At 41.1% G+C, this 16833-nt stretch overlaps 1 protein-coding gene across 7 annotated transcripts in view; it reads left to right on the top strand.

Annotated features, from left to right (window-relative positions):
• The window catches only part of MDN1 (midasin AAA ATPase 1), a 166654-nt gene that overhangs the window by 92467 nt on the left and 57354 nt on the right, over positions 1-16833 (top strand). For 5 of the 7 annotated variants that reach the window (XR_014805773.1, XM_084960086.1, XM_084960067.1 and 2 more), the window contains exons 45-58: positions 696-812; positions 1998-2206; positions 3706-3854; positions 4204-4415; positions 5183-5403; positions 6354-6467; positions 8686-8818; positions 9829-9944; positions 10948-11081; positions 13996-14153; positions 14327-14447; positions 14800-15010; positions 15339-15570; positions 15902-16028. Coding sequence is in view for 6 of the 7 variants with exons in the window: in XM_084960086.1 (XP_084816212.1) it covers positions 696-812; positions 1998-2206; positions 3706-3854; positions 4204-4415; positions 5183-5403; positions 6354-6467; positions 8686-8818; positions 9829-9944; positions 10948-11081; positions 13996-14153; positions 14327-14447; positions 14800-15010; positions 15339-15570; positions 15902-16028 (2254 nt within the window). In the remaining variant the exon portion in view is untranslated. The remainder of the gene's footprint in view (positions 1-695; positions 813-1997; positions 2207-3705; positions 3855-4203; positions 4416-5182; positions 5404-6353; positions 6468-8685; positions 8819-9828; positions 9945-10947; positions 11082-13995; positions 14154-14326; positions 14448-14799; positions 15011-15338; positions 15571-15901; positions 16029-16833) is intronic. The other 2 variants (XM_084960099.1, XM_084960093.1) reach the window with 1 other exon arrangement.

The raw sequence follows: 16833 nt of genomic DNA, 5'->3' as shown, positions 1-16833 counted from the left end.
ACATACTCAGCTATATCCTGTAGACCTCCCCCCGTGGTGAGCAATGGTAGTGGGTTATTGGCTGCAAGGTTTTAGTTGTTGCTTACAAAATGGGATTACTTCTCTAGACAACATCCTTTGAGTTATACCCTCTTATTTAACATCAAAATGCTTCCTTTCGTTAGGGTCATTCTTGAGTACAGATTTTTGAAATGGGGTATCTGACACAAGGCTGACATTTAGTAAATATGCATTCAGTATGTATCACTGGTTTCCAAAGTAAGGAAAAGGGCAAGCATAAAACTACTGTCCCCCTACGTGAGCATAATTCAGGTCAGATGATGTGCTTCTCTGTCTGGAGTGTTTTTTAGAATGTTATGGATTTAATGGATTTAAATTTTAGATTTAAATTTAGATTTAAATGAATTTAATAATGTCGGGAAATGGGCGAAAGAGAAAACAGTTCAGGGAACTTTCTTTTGTTTTCCTTAATTTATTCATTCAACAAACATTTTGTGTATTTACTGTGTGTGAATCTCTGGGCTCCGTGCCTTGGAGAGTGAAAGGGGAAATAGTTGGGGAACGTGATCACGGTTCTGTATGGGGCATGACCTGTGCTGAAAGGAAGACAGGAGTGACAGCTGCAGGAGGCCTGAGCCAGACAGTAGTCCATACGGCACATCAGCCTGTCCTCCACTTGGATTCTCTCTGTGCAGCCCATCGGTGCTGGATCGATTGAATGCTTTGCTTGAACCTGGAGGTGTCCTCACCATCAGTGAGAGAGGAATGATGGATGGATCCACTCCCACCGTAACACCACATCCCAATTTCAGGTATTCATGCCTCTTATGTTTTTACCTAAGAATCTGACAGCCTCACTATCAGAAGTGGCCATTCAGTAGGGCCTCCTTACATAGCACATTTGTATACTCAGTCATGGGCACATTCATCCATTGCTTTTCTTTTTTTCGCCCTGCTTTTTAGGGCTGCACTTGCGGCATATGGAGGTACCCAGTCTAGGGGTCAAATCTGAGCTGTAGCTACCAGCCTGCACCACAGCCACAGCAATGTGGGATCCAAGCTGCATCTGCAACCTACACCACAGCTCACGGCAACACTGGGTCCTTAACCCACTGAGTGAGGCCAGGGATCGAACCCACATCCTCATGGATATTAGATTTGTTTCCACCGTGCCACAGTAGGAACTCCATTCATTAATTCACTTAGCACATATTTACTGAGGCTCTGCTGTTTGCCAGGTGCTGGTAGGCTTTGAGGGCATAGCAGTAAGTAAGAAAGAGGAGGTTCTTGCCTTGGGTTGGTGGTGAAGGGCGGAAGCAGGGAAACCAGTTACAAACTTTTTGCAGCAGTTCAGATGAGAGCTGATAGCTTAGACAAGGGCAGTGGGCCTTGCCGATGGCTTGTGGGTTGAGAAAAAGAGGAAGCAAGGATGGCATCACAGGTTTTGGCTTGAATAATTGGGTGAATGGGGTGCTGTTCATTGAGAAAGGGAAGACTGGCAAAGGAGCATGTTTGGTGTGAGGAAGGTCAGCAGGTATCAGCTGTTTAGTTTGGGAGGTAAGTGTGAGATGTCAACTGGGTGGAGAAGATGTCCATTGACATTGAACATGTGAAGCTAAGTGTTTCTGGAGAACACATTGCTCCTTTTCCTGCTCTCTGCAGGTGAGTTAGAATGATGAATTAGCACTGCCTGATTTGGGGAGTATCTGAAAGTAAGAATTTGACAGTCCTCAGTACTAAAGTGCACTGGATATACAGTATTTAGATCCTTAGGAAAGTGGGTTTAGAGAAGCTTATTTGCTGTATTGATGTGTTTTGGAACTAGAAGATAGACTGTAGATGAAAGTAGCATCTGTAAGTTGAGTTAGTGGTGTTGCTTTTGATAAGCTGTCTAAGGAAGGGCCACGTATGATTTGTCCTTATCGACTATTGAGCTGTACCATTGGTTGCACTGAGATTTTAATTTTTTTTTTTCCTTCGAATTGCTGTACTACTAGACTTTTTCTCTCAATGGATCCTGTTCATGGAGAAATATCCCGAGCTATGAGGAATCGTGGACTTGAAATCTACATTTCAGGAGATGGGGACGGGAGCATCCCAGATGCCCTGGATCTGAAGGTCCTGCTGCACAGCCTTGGTTTGGTGGGGGACAGCGTGTGTGACACCCTCTTGGCTTTGCACACAGAGACCCATAGTGCAGTTCTAGGTAAGGTGCTTGACTTCTAGGCTTCTGCAGGATTTTATTCGTGTTATCTCATTTGACTGCTAGTCCAGGAGTTCTTACATTTAGTGTATATAGAGGTAGAAATGACCAAGGAAGCCTGTTGAAATTGTAGACGTGCTGGTGCCCTTCTTTCCCAGGAGATTGTGGGGGTTCCGCATGTCTGAGCAAGGCATGGGAATCAGTGTGTTGAAGAAGCTCCTAGGGAATTCTGATGCATGCCTCAGAGGCCCAACTCAGAGGAATACTGCTTTTGTCAGTGAATGAAGTTTGGCACTGAGACTGGTGAAGTTTGCCCCTCATATCTTCTCAGTCGTCATTGAAACTCTTAAAGGTTGCATGAAGAGGGAACTCTGAGTTGTTTAAAATGGATGCCGTTTCTGAATGTCTAAGTATACAAGAAAGATGAGTTGCTGTGGCTCTGGCGTAGGCCGGCAGCTACAGCTCCAGTTCAACCCCTAGTCTGGGAATCTCCATATGCCTGCCGTGGGTGTGGCCCTAAAAAGACACACACACAAAAAAAAGTATACAAGAAAGAGTGGTAGGAATTCTCTAGTGGCTCATTGGGTTAAGGATCTGGTGCTGTCACTGCTGAGGCTTGGGTTGCTGCTGTGGTGAGGGTTTGATGGCCTGGGAATTTCCACATGCTGTAGGTACAGCCCAAAAAAGGGGGGAAAAAGAAAGAAGGAAAAGGAGCAGTACTAATAACAATAATAAATAATGAATTGTTACTAACTACTCTGTTAGGTGCAATGTTGGCTGCTTTTTTGGTCCTCTAGTTCTACAAGGTCTGTTTCCATTTTACATATAAGGCGCAGAGAGGTTGAGTAAGGTGTTGAAGCCAAACAGTTAATAATGAGAGCAGAGATTTGAAAGTAGGTCTTTTGGATTTCAAAGCCCATGGTTCTTTTTGGCACCATGCTCATTTTGCCCTCTTGAAAGTGTATCAGCTTTAGATCAGGGATGTGTATGACCAGGCTTTTATCACATTTGTCAGTGAGTCATCTGTCAGTTCCCCACAATATATAACTTTTTTTTTTTTTTTTTGGTTTTTAGGGCTGCGCTCGAGGCATATGGAGGTTCCTAGGCTAGGAGTGGAATCAGCGCACAACCACACGCCACAGCAACGCGAGATCCGAGCCGTGTCTTTGACCTACACCACAGCTCATGGCAACGCCAGATCCTTAACCCATTGAGCGAGGCCAGGGATCAAACCCGCAATCTCATGGTTCCTAGTCGGATTCGTTTCTGCTGCGCCACGATGGGAACTCCCCCAACAATAAATTGTTGATGGGGTGGGGGGGGGAAGGCAGAGTAGATGGGAGGGAATATGGGTGTCCGCCGGAATCCACTTAGAAAGCTTTCAAAAGTAAGCGTCTGGGTGGAATTGAGTGGAAGTTTGATGTGTTTGTGGAATTCATCGGTTTTCATTGGAGATTTTGCAGAGTCTGTCGCTCATAGATGGCACTATTTCTTCTTTGTAGGTTCTCCAGCATCTTCCATGTCAACTCTGATTCAGACAGCCTCCCTCATTGTGCAGTACCTGCAGCGGGGGCTGAGTTTAGACAGAGCCTTTTCTGAAGCGTGCTCGGAAGCGTATGTCCGCTCCCAGGCTTCACTAGCAAGCCAGAAGGTATTGTGAAGACGTTTCACCCAGTTCTACATTGTAACACTGCATATAGTGGGAAGAAGTTCTAACTGGTGGCAACTTTAATGACCTAAGAGAGTTGTCCTGCAGTTATGCTCTGACAGAGGTCTGGCATCCAGGCACTTTTCTGGAAAATAGCATCAGTGTAAATATTTCTTGAAACTTAACCAGCAAAAAAGGGGAATTTAGTTTGTAATGTTGTATATTGAGGACTGTGTCTGAGTGTTATGAGAGGATCACAGGGGGCCTAGAAAACTGCTGTTACTCTGCCAGTTTTTGCTAAGAGCACTTGTAGCTCAGTACCTGTGCACCATGTGTTTTTATCTCCTACCAGGTTGTGCAGGGTTTATTGGAGAAACACGTTTCTTCTCTGCGAGCACGTGAAACCTGGGGTAACTCCATTCTTGCCATGGGGCTGTGGCCAGATTCTCTGCCCTCGGCTGTCTTTGCTACAGAAGATTCTCACCTCTCTAAAGTTCGGGGTGATGGGCAGGTCTTAGCATATTGTCTTAACAGGCTGAGCATGAAGACAGGCAACTGGGACAGGTTAGTGGAGCCTTGGCCTTGTGTGTCTATCCGGCATCTTGACTGTCCTGTCCTTGCCTTTCCCTTTCCCCTGCCTCCCTCCTTTTTTCTCTTTCTCTCTCTCCTTCCTTCTTTCCTCTCTCTGTCCCTCTCTTCCTTCGTTCTCCTTCCCTCTCCTCCTTTCTTGCTCCTTCCCCTTTTCCTTCCCTTCCCTCCCCTCCTCTCCTTCTTTCTTCTTTTGATGGCAATGGTCATGATCCAGAATTTGACTACTATGTTAATGTGGCCATTTTCCACAGTTTCTTTTCTTTTTTTTTTTTTTTTTTTTTTTTTTGGTCTTTTTTGTTTCTTTAGGGCCGCACCCGCAGCATATGGAGGTTCCCAGGCTAGGGGTCTAATCGGAGCTACAGCCACCCGGCCTGTGCCACAGCCAAGCAACCCAGGATTCGAGCTGGGTCTGTGACCTACACCACAGCTCATGGCAACGCCAGATCCATAACCCACTGAGCAAGGCCAGGGATTGAACCTGCGTCCTCATGGGTGCTAGTCAGATTCGTTTCTGCTGAGCCACAGTGGGAACTCCTGTTTTCCACATAGTTTCATTGTTGGCTGTAGTAGTGCTCCCTGTTTATTTATAAGGTACATGTTTTAATTGCCCCCTTTGGATCGAGCTTTTGTTTTCCCTGTTAAACTTCTTTGATATGTGACTTAGAAAGTTATTGTCTTGGTTCTTTGAAATATGAAAACAAAGTTTAACCCTAGTACTTTGCTATTGCAATGAATTTCAGGATTCAGCCCCTTACCTTGCCAGATTTAGAGAAAATCATGCAGTCCTCCCACCCAGAGAGCTTGAAGTTCAGTTCAGTTGAAGTGGATACTTACTGGATCGATGAACCAGCTGCTCTGGCCATGGCTGTTAAATTGCTCATAGAAAGAGCAACCAATCAAGACTGGATGCTCAGAGTTAAATGGCTTTATCATTTAGCCAAGAATATGCCACAGGGACTTGGTGAGTAGAGAAGCTTAATTTGTATACACTTACCCTGCTTTAGTAACTTAGCAGTTGTTTTATTCTTCAACTACAGTATTAAAATTATGTCTAGGGCTGCTCCTTGCAGGGCCTTTGTGACTTAGCATTACTGTTTATGTAGCTGTTAAAACAGTAAGAAACACATCTGCCCTTACATGTTCCCTGAGAGAAACTTTTTTGGCCAAGTAATCCTTAATATTTCAGGATCTGTCCAGCTTTCTATCACATCCCAAAGGAAAATGTACTCTAGTCTGTTACTTTTAAATTTTTAATGTCTAGGATTTTTTTTGCTATAGTAATTCTGCCATACACCCATTGCGTCTGGGAGAAGGTTGCCTTTCTTTCTTTCTTTCTTTTTTTTTTTTTTTTTTTTTTTTTTTTGTCTTTTTAGGGCTGCACTCGCAGCACATGGAGGATCCCAGGCTACGGGTTGAATCGGAGCTGTAGCCGCTGGCCTATACCACAGCCATAGCAATGCAGGATCCAAACTGTGTCTGTGGCCTGCACCATGGCTCATGGCAACGCTGGATCCTTAACCCACTGAGTGATGCCAGGGATCAAATCTGCATCCTCATGGATACTAGCCAGATTGATTTCCACTGAACCACGATGGGAACTCCAAAGGTTGCTTTTAATAAGTTTACTTCCCATATTATGAGCACATAAGATTCTAATCTCATTTCACTTCCAGTGCTCTAAATGTTATGCTGGAGTTCCCGTGATGTTTAAATATATGTAGAGAGAAATTGTATAAATATTCTTGTCTGTTGTCCTGTGTAGCTACTAGCTGCAGGTAGCTACTAAAATGTAGCATGTAAAGTGGCTGCTGTGACAGCAGCTATGGAACGAATTCACATAGAACATTTCATAAGAATTTCAAATGGATGGCATGCTTCAGATGCTAACATTTGCTTTTCCTTACCCCACAGAGTCGATACAGATTCACTTGGAAGCCAGTGCTGCATCTCTTAGGAATTTTTACTCAAATTCTCTCTCATCTGGGGTCAGTAATGTCATCAAAATATTACAACCAAATGTAACAGGTACTGCATCTGACTTGATTTCTAGCTCTCCGCACTGTTTAGGAAATGTGTCTCTTGAGTTCATGGGGAAAAGATCTGTCAGCGCTCCGCTTGTAACAAACAGTTTTTTTAAAGAAGACTCAGAGTATCCAGATGCAAATTCTGCTCTTTATTCAAAAGCATTTATCCTTCAGTTTCTGAAGTTGGAAAGGCGTTGGAAGATTGGGGTGTGGTCCCAGCGTGTTGATTTTCGGCCCATCATTCACCACCCTTACTGCCTTTGAAAAATAGACGTGTTAATTAAATTCATTCTTCTGGGGCCCCTTTCACTTTGGACATTCTGTGATTTATTAGTACTGTTAACAGAAAGCATTTTTATTTTTATTTATTTATTTTTAAAATATTTTGTCTTTTCAGGGCCGCACCCATGGCATATGGAGGTTCCCAAGCTAAGGGTACAATCAGAGCTGTAGCTGCCATTCTACGCCACAGCCACAGCAACATGGGGTCTGAGCTGAGTTTGCAACGTGCACCACACCTCATGGCAACGCAGGATCCTTAACCCACTGAGCGAGGCCAGGGATCAAACCTGCAACCTCATAGATCCTAGTTGGGTTCGTTAACCATTGAGCCACAACAGGAACTCCCCAGAAAGCATTTTAAACTGAGCTCTTTTGAGATGAAGGGAAAACAATATAGGATCATTTTCTTCAGAACATAGAAAGCCTTAATGATATAGTTATGAAGTCTTAAATACAAAGTTACAGAACCATAATGATGAATAACCATCCAAGCTATCTAACCAAATGAGGCATTCAGAATTTTTCAATCTTCATCTGATTAATTAAAACTTACTATTACCCATTTGGTTTAGGAAAAAATATTTATGATGCTTTTGTGTATATGTAATTATAATTTTATATGTACTTATAATTACCTTAAATATACTAAAAGTAATGTGGTAAATGAGCAGACATCAAACAATAGAGAAAACTTTTCTAGTCAGATTTTAGCTGAACTCAAGCATGCTTTCCAGTTATGAAGGAATTTTGGTCTTTGGGAGCACAGTAAAAGAGTTGGGTTGTAGGTTCCCTTGTAGCAGAAATGGCTTGCCTGCTACCGATGCATTAGTTTATCTTCCTTTTTCCTTTCTGAAGTGTGTGTCTCTGAAGTGTGCAGTCTCGCTGGACTTTGGGATATGGGTCTCCTCCCTGATGTACCTTGCTGTTCACAGTAGCCATTTGTTAGTCTACTGTATGGATGGTGCCCTTAAAATTTGAAGTCCTCCACTGACCTATCCAACCCAGCCACCCTCAAATTCATGTTACCATCATTTTGTCTTATCTCCTTCCACTGGGTTCTCAACCTCTGGCCTCTGGCTCAGGTCAGAGTCTGACTACTGCTGCTTTACAGAAGAGATTCCAGGTTTGAGCCAAAGGTGCTAGAGGTGGCAGCAGCCACATCCTGTGATTGTAAAGAAATGGTTTTTCAGTGAAATAATCTTTCTATTTTTTTCTTTCTTTCTTTCTTTCTTTCTTTTTTTTTTTTTTTTTTTTTTTTAGGGCCGTACCTGCAGCGTATGGAGGTTCCCAGGCTAGGGGTCTAATCGGAGCTGTTGCTGCTGGCCTACGCCAGAGCCACAGCAACACCAGATCTGAGCCATGTCTGTGACCTACACCACAGCTTATGGCAATGCCAGATCCTTAACCCACTGAGCGAGGCCAGGGATTGAACCTGAAACCTAGTGGTTCCTAGTCGGCTTCATTTCCACCGCACCACGGTGGGAACTCCATCAGTGAAATAATCTCAGTTGTTTTTCTTTTTGAAAACAAACAGTGAGATGTGTTTATTCATTTTTGCCATGTACATTAGTTTTTTTGTGGTTAATGGCAAAAGATTAGGTAATGAAGTCCATGGTTTCTTTTCCATTCCGTGGTGGGATCTGAGAAAGCCAGTGCACCTGTTGGAATGTTTACCTTCTAGCGGGGTGTTGGCTTTACATCCTTCGGTGTAATGAATTTTCAGGACTAGTAGAAATTTTCCATTTAGAAAGGAAATAGTGTAAAAGCTGGTGAACCCTACCTTTCTAGTACCTGGACTGAAACCATTTCCCTGCTCCCCCTTTTCCAATTAGGACTGAAGGTGATCAAAGTAAAACAGTGAAAATTCTTCCCTGAACTTTGCCAGGCAAAGAGTTTAACTCCAAAATTCTATTTTTTGTTTTGTTTTTTTAAACCAGATGAATTTGTGATCCCTCTGGACCCCCGATGGAATATGCAGGCTTTGGACATGATTAGAAATTCGATGGACTTTGACCCGCAAACAGACCAGCCTGAGCAGCTCTTTGCCCTTTTGGAGTCTGTTGCAAACAAGTAGGTGAAGCCTGCTCTTCTGGGCGCCCCTTGCCTCACTCTACACTGTCTTCATAGATTATATACCTTTCCTAAAACTCTGTTGGATATAACTTATGTGTGTTTAATTTTTCCAACCTGAGAATTAGTGGGGTGTGAGACATGAATGCCTTCATCACCACCTGTCCTTTGTGCATACATGATGAAGTTCATCTGACTCTGATGTCAAAGTACCTGTGAATGTGGCAGATTCTTAATAATTTCATAGGGTGCTTTAGTAGATAGTCCATTGAAGCCTTGGTGGGGTTTATTTTACAGTTAATTCTTTATCATAGGATAGTCGTTTTTCTACTGTCTTCTATTTGATTCCTAGCAACTCCTTGCGATTTCACGTCCTTTCTTCAACTATGTCTCATCAAATATTGGAGACGTCTGTACACAGTCACCTACAGTATAAATTTATTTAATTGTTACATAAATTGGTCTTTCCTCACTCTTTAATGTCATGATCAGTAATATTTTTTAGTTGGCCATGAGTGTAATAAGTTTTAAAAATAATTTTGTAATTGAGGTTTAATGTCCTTTACAGAGGAGTGCATTAATAATGAGTATATATCATTTTGGTGAATTTTCACAAGTGAGCTCACATGTGATAAGTAGTGGCACCTCAGAGACCCCCTTAACCCTCTCCTAGCAACTTCCTCTTTCCTCCTTCTCAGGTAACTTCTAACACTGCAGCTCAATTGAGCCATGGTGGCCAGTTTAAAGAGCCCACAGTGCTGTTTGTCAGATCATGGCAGAGCAAGAGTAGGGCCTGGCAGTCTACCTAGCCCTGTGCAAACTGCTCCCCGCCCCCCAGCGTAGTTGTCATCCCTTTTACTGCCATTTCTCTAGCCCAGAATTTGCAGAGGCAAGAGGGCATCAGCACGTTGGAGGAGATGGACATGCCAAGGGTTCTCAGGGTTCAGTAGGTATAGGCTATGGTAAATATTATTAACCAATAGGTGTTATGTCATAAAATCTCATTTCAGGACAATCATATATCTTGACCGGGAAAACCGGATTTTTACTGAAGCAAATTTGGTTTCTGTTGTTGGCAAAAAGTTAAGAAATAGTGTTTTGAGAATGTCCTTTGAATTCCACAAAGGTAAGAACGTTACCTTTCTTCAGTTTTACATCTGATTGTGTAATGTTGCTGAGGTGAGAGATTCAGTGGCTGTGGCCATGTTACTAACTTATTCCTTTTGATTTGCTGGCCTGATTTTTTTTTTTTTTTTTTTGCTTTTTAGGGCCGCACCCGTGGCATATGGAGATTCCCAGGCTAGGGGTCCAGTTGGAGCTGTAGCTGCCAGCCTACACCACAGCTCACAGCCTTGCTGGATCCTTAACCCACTGAGCAAGGCCAGGGATCAAACCTCTGTCCTCATGGATGCTAGTGAGATTTGTTAACCACTGAGCCACGGCGGGAACTCCTTGCTGGCCTGATTTTGAACATCTTTCTTTATTCGGTTTTTGACTAAGTGCTTTTTCATATGTTCCTGATCTCATTTGTAGCAGCCATGCGGAGGTAAGTGAGGAGAGGAGGCACAGAGATGCTCAAGGTGAATGAGAGGGAGGCACAGAGATGCTCAAGGTCACATCTCTTAAGTGGCAGAGTTAGACCTTGAAACCTAAGTCTGTTGGCTCAAAATTATGAGCTCATAGGCATTTGGTTATAAATTCTTTCTTCCTTCCTCTTCTATTTTTTTTAATTGAAAGGATAACTGTATTTCTTAGAAAATATTCAGACTAACAGAGCATGAAAAGAAAAATGTCTACTCTTGCAGCAGCAACTACTGAATAGGAAATTCAGTTATGTCTTCTCATGTCTATGTTATTTACCCATCCAGTCATTTAGACTTTGTTTTATATTTAAACAAATACTTTTTTCTTTCTTTTCATTTAAGACATTATCAGCATCTCTAGATAGACATTCCTAACTTGGTTAAGTTAATAATAATGGGCAAATATTTGTGTTCAGTTTTGACTTTTAAACTGACCTTTGTATTGAGTATAACGTTAAGCTCTAGATGACTGTTGATTGTGAAAATGTCCAGAGATTTAATTTCAGTCTGATAGAATGTTCTTATTTTATTTATACCAACTCCAAGATCCAGAGAGCTATCACAGCCTGCCCCATGAAATCGTGGTCAATCTTGCTGCTTTCTTTGAACTTTGTGATGCGCTAATCCTGCTCTGGGCACAGTCCTCCCAGAGCATGGTGTCTAATGCCAGTGTCAACAAGGTGAGGAGATGCACCTGTTCTTATTGTAAAGATTCTTAGGGACAAGACTAACTTCAGTGTTGTTCTATGTCCAGTATTACTTGAGAAATTGTTCTTAAGAGTTTTAAATATATACACATATTTTAAAGCTTTATGGGGGTACAGTTGACATAAAATAAAGTGCAGATATTTGAAGTGTACAGTTTTATATGTTTTAACATATATACATCTGTGATGCCATTACCACAATCATGACAGTGGACATATCCATCACCTTCAAACCTGTATTTAAGCCTTCTTAAACATGATTAGCACATATAGGCTAAATTGGGTTTGAATCCTGGAGTTCCCATTGTGGCTCAGCAGGTTAAGAACCCAACATAGTATTTTTGATAAGAACCCATCATAGTGTTTTTGAGAATGTGGGTTTGATCCCTGGCCTCACTCAGTGGGTTAAGGATCTGGCCTTGCTGCTGCAATCTGTGGTGTAGGCTGGCAACTGCAGCTCCAATTTGACCCCAAGCCTGGGTACTTCCATATGCCACAGGTGTGGCCGTTTTTTAAAATAATAATAACAGTGGGTTTGAATCCAGAGAAGTTCTAATAATTCTGGTAAACTAGAATTGTAGATCTTAAATGTCTTAGTCTCAAGACCCTAAGTTATAGTCATAAAAGTTATCCAAGATCTCAAAGAATTTTTGTTTATGTGGTTACATATATCAGTATTTACAAGTTAGGAAATAAATCTGCAAAATGTAGAAAGTGTTTATTAATCTGTTTAAAAACAACAGTGGCAAATTCATTTCATGTTAATGTGAATAACATTTTTAATGAAAAGCAATCTTTTTCTAAAACAAGAGTGGAACTGTTTTCCATTTCTGCAAATCTGGCTTTACAGTGAAGTGTCTTGCTTCACAAAAGGAAGCTGGATTCCCACACTTCCTGCACTCAGTCTCTTTCGTGTGGGTATGGGTTGACTTACATGAAGAAAGACTGGCCTATTTCATGTGGTTAAGAGACTGGAAAGGGAGGAATATTTTAATAAACATTTCACATAATTGTGAATACACTTCTTTGATTGTATACCATGACATGATAGGTGGTAGTTTTATAAAGGCTATTTGTAATGTGAAAACTGATAAAATATCACTGATCTTGCCATGCGTTCAAATCCATTGTTCTAGCTTGTACTCTGGATGGACTTCTACTCTTGTGTGTATTTGTAGGACTGGTAATTTGGAAAATATTGTTCAGTGAGTTATCAGATCTTCCAAATGTCAGTGTATTTAACTTTTTAATAATCAGTTTAAAAAGTCACGTTCGTGAAAAATTTTCACAAACCTCATCAAAAAAAATCTTAGGTATAAGAAATTAAAGTATTAGGCAGTTGTTAAGCTCTTAGTTTTTCAAAGCTCTAGGTTTTGCTTAAAAATTTGAATTTTATCAACAAATACTCTTGTTTTTTTTAATTGAACACATTCACTTCCTTCATCTTCCATACAGTGTTTTCCAGACACCCAATCACAGTCTTTCTGTACATCCCCGCCCCCGCCCTTTTTGGTACCATTAGTGCAAATGTCAACATAGTGAAAAAGGCAAATAATGAGATGAAAATAGCTTTGACATCATAATACCTGAAAGGAATCGCTAATCTTAAGAGTACTTTGCTGTAGGAGTTCCCGTCGTGGCACAGCGGAAACAAATCCGACTAGGAACCATGAGGTTGTGGGTTCGATCCCTGTCCTCGCTCAGTGGATTGAGGATCTGGCATTGCCGTGAGCTGTGGTGTAGGTCGAAGACGCAGCTGGGATCCTGCGTTGCTGTGGCTGTGGCCTAGGTCAGCAGCTGTAGTTCCCATTCGACCTCTAGCCTGGGTACCTCTATGTGCCATGGGTGCAGCCCTAAAAAAAGACAAAAGACAAAAAAATAAAAATAAAAATTAAGACTGCTTTGCTGTAAAAATACATAATCAGAGGAACAGCAAAGTTGGAGACTTAGAATACCTGATTTGATTAAAAAGCTACATTTATGAAACAGTAGTTATTGTCATAAGGATAGACATAGACCAATGAAACAAAAGAGAGAATTCAGAAATAGACCCTCACGTATATAGTCTATTTTACTGGAGAGGGGGCAGATATACTAGGATAGTTTAATGGGGAAAACAGTTCATTCAGCAATGTGATTAAAAAAACCAGATAATCCATATAATAAAGTAAAATGAACCTTCCTCTACCTTTATGCCATATAAAAAAGTTGCCTCAAAATGGATTATAGACTGACCTATAAGGACCAAAATTATGAACCATCCCAAAGAAAACATTGGGGAAAATCTTCACAGCCTGAGGACTGGGCAAAGATTTCAGAGCATTCTTCACAAAAGAAAAAAAATTGATGAATTCAGTTTTGTCAAAACTAAAAGCTTCTTTGTAGATAGCTTTAAGAAAATGAAAACACTGGAAGACTCTTTACAAATCATATACAAATTTTATAAACAAGATAGCCCATTTTAAAAAATGAGCAAGAGTATTTAAATAGATGCTTCTTAGAAGACACGAATGCCCAGTAAGAACTGGAAAAATTGCAACATCCTTAGTTATCAAGGAAATAGAAATTGAAAGCAGAGTGAGGTGTCCCCGACCAGAATGGCTAAAATTGAAATCGCTAATAGCAGCAAGTATTGGCAAAGAAGTTGGTGGTTTCTTATAGCATTACATGTACACTTACCCCATGACCCAGTAATTCCGTTTTCTCTATTAGCTCTGAACTTGAAGTAGTAGGAAGAAAGATCTTTTTGCCTTCTCTGACTGCCTTAATATCCCTAAAAATATTCCAGTTGGATGCTAGATCTTTAAATGTGTGTATGTTTAGTATTGTGTTTTGTGTCCTTTACTGGGACATGTTTATGAGCAGTTTTGGTGTGCTTCGTTTTTAGATTTTGGGTTCTGTGCGGTGGCGAGACCGGTTTTGGACTGTGGCCGACACGGTAAAAGTGGATGCCCCTGGCCTGGCTCTGCTTGCCCTTCATTGGCACTGGGTTTTAAAACATTTGGTCCGTCAGATCCCTCAACTCTTGATGAGCCATGAAGACAAGTAAGACTCCTACTTAGAGTAATAGTGTCACTATCTACAGTATTGATATTAAAGAGAGGAGGTTTAGAGATGAAGCTTACTTCTTGCTTTACTTTGGTTTGTTCCCTTGGCCTATTGATGAATGTAAGTGATGTCTCTTACTATCCAGCATTTCCCTCTTTCCCTATTTAAAGATATTATAAAGAGGTTCAGACCGTCTCGGAACATATTCAGAATTGCTTGGGGAGTCCAACTGGTGGATTTACGGGTGTAAAGAAGTTGCAGAAATTCCTGGGACGACCGTTTCCTTTTAAGGTAAGGCTTCGGTAAACACAAAGATTTGACTTGTTTGGAAGTTCTCTTGGAACATGGGGACTGTCATTCAGTTAGACTCAGCCTTGCCTGCAAAGCTTAATTCTTAAATGTTCCATGGGTCCTGTTAACTGACTTGTTAAATGTTATCGTTTTCCTTATTCTTGAGACTTTTAAGGCTGAATAGACTTGTAAAGTTGTTACTGTAAAATCTCCCAAGAGCGGCAGGAGTAAGCCAGCTCTTTGTTTTATAAAGGCATTAAGGAAATCCTTAAATTTTTCAGACATGAATAGGTTGCTAAAAAGAACCACTTTTCTGCTCTATAATAGGCTCTCCTGGGTTTTATTGTTTCAGGACAAGCTGGTGGTAGAGTGTTTTTCACAACTAAAGGTCTTTAACAAAGCCCTTGTGGTCCAAGAGCGATTGCCCGCCCTTGGAGAGAGTGGATGGAGGGAAGATGTTAGGCGACTCCAAGTGGTTGCTTCCGAATGGACATTAAAGAAAAGTCTCCTACAGGCCTGTGGGTTGGTCCTCAGAGCTAATATCTTGGAAGATGTCAGCCCAGGTAATATACTCTGGAGTTTGACTAGCTGACAGATGTTCTAAGCATGTCCTCTGCTCTGCAGCCATTAAGTTTAAATTTTTTTTTCCTTTAGATTTTCTTTTCTTTTTTTCCTGCTAATACTTACCACTAAGTAAATGTCAAGCGTAGGACTAAACTTTACTTGTATTACCTCAATTCTATCATTGAAATTGTACAGTTGTTAGTAGCATTATTTAATAGATGAGAAACTCAAGCTCAGGTGAAGTTGAACTGAGTTAATAAGCTCATGGTCACATGGCTGTTGGGAATCTGAGCCTGCCTACTCACCACTATGTGTCTTTTTGTCCAGATGAATTGAAGAATCTTGTGGATGCTCAGTGTTTGGAACTAAAAGCCAAAGGAATTTCACTTGGTTTTCTGGAGAAGAAGCACAGTGACGCTTCCTCCCTATCTCAGCCTGACTTTACCTCCTTAATCCACCTCACCAGGAGTGTTCAGCTGTGGCCTGCAATGGAGTACCTGGCTGTGCTTTGGCAGTACAAAGCAACAGCAGATTTTATGACCCAGGCCTGTCTCAGAAGGTGAGCCATCCTTCTTTCCTTTGAGGGAACTTATTTTCTTGCTAAATTATTCCATGTTCCTACATGTAAAACAAAGCACAGCCTTGTCTTGAGGGGAAGTAGTTGCTGAGGCAGAGGGGGGAGGTCAGTTGCCACTTTTGAAAAAGCCAAAACTTCTTGAAGATACTTTGCCTGTTTTGACTGCTATTCTAAGAGTTCTTTCCCACTAGAATTACTCGCTGGTTTTAAAATAAATTTTCTGTGTGTGTGTTCCATCTTCCCTTAAGTTTTCTAGCAGTAGTTCTTTGCTAGTCCACAGCCCAGTCTCTCCCCCTCTTCATTTTTGGAGCAGGTCCAGCAAAAACCAGCAGCCCCAGATAGACGAGGAGCTAAGTCATCACATCACATTTTGTCTTAAGCACACACCGGTTGCTCCCCAGGAGCTTCAAGACCTTTGGGCCTTAGTGCACCGTCAAAAGGTAAAAACCAAAATCCAAATAAAAAAACCTTTACACTATGGGCTGATTAGATTTTCCATGGCAGACTGGTTACAGAACATTTTATTTATTTAATCTCAAAAATTCCGTGTTGTAAAACTCTAGTTTTATCTGAATTAAGTTTTATCTGAATTAACCTTGCATGTTTTTTTGAAGGAATTTCCTAGATATTGCTCTTCTTATGACAGAGTTGAGAAATGCATTTAATTTCCAGTGAAATTAGGCTAAAATATTTAGTTTGCTCTAAAATATATTGTTTTTACTCTTCTACAGAGAGTAACAGTTAATAGTGAATAGTGATAAACTATAGTTCGTATAACTTAATACAACCTTAAGTTTTTTTGCTAGTAATGATTTATTTATTTACTTTGATCACATAATTATGTGATTATTTTAACTATACTTTCTCATGTATCTTTTTTTTTGTTTCTTTTTCCTTTTTCTTTTCCCCACCCATGGCATGGGGATGTTCCCAGGCTGGGGATCAAAATTGTACCACAGCAGTGACAATGCTGGAGTTTTAACCCACTGCACCACAAGGGAACTCCAGTAGTTTCCTTTATTTATTTATTTATTTATTTATTGGCAGTATATGGATTTCCCTGGGCCAAGGATCAGATTTGAGCCATAGTTGCAACCTAAGCTGCAGCTGTGGCTATGCTGGATCCTTAACCACTATGCCGGGCCAGGTATTGAACCTGTGTCCCAGTGCTCCCAAGTGGACACGGAACTCTTCTCATGTATCTTACAAAAGCAGTTCTCATGTTAGTTTGATAAAATTATAAAT

The sequence above is a fragment of the Sus scrofa genome, chromosome 1, assembly GCF_054392235.1.
Source record: "Sus scrofa isolate SSC_HxYL_T2T_F1_AM1 chromosome 1, Sscrofa_HxYL_maternal_Yorkshire_Landrace_v2.0, whole genome shotgun sequence".
Classification (NCBI taxonomy): domain Eukaryota; kingdom Metazoa; phylum Chordata; class Mammalia; order Artiodactyla; family Suidae; genus Sus; species Sus scrofa.
The sequence above is the reverse complement of the archived record's forward strand: the minus strand, read 5'-3'. Positions and strand labels throughout refer to the sequence as shown.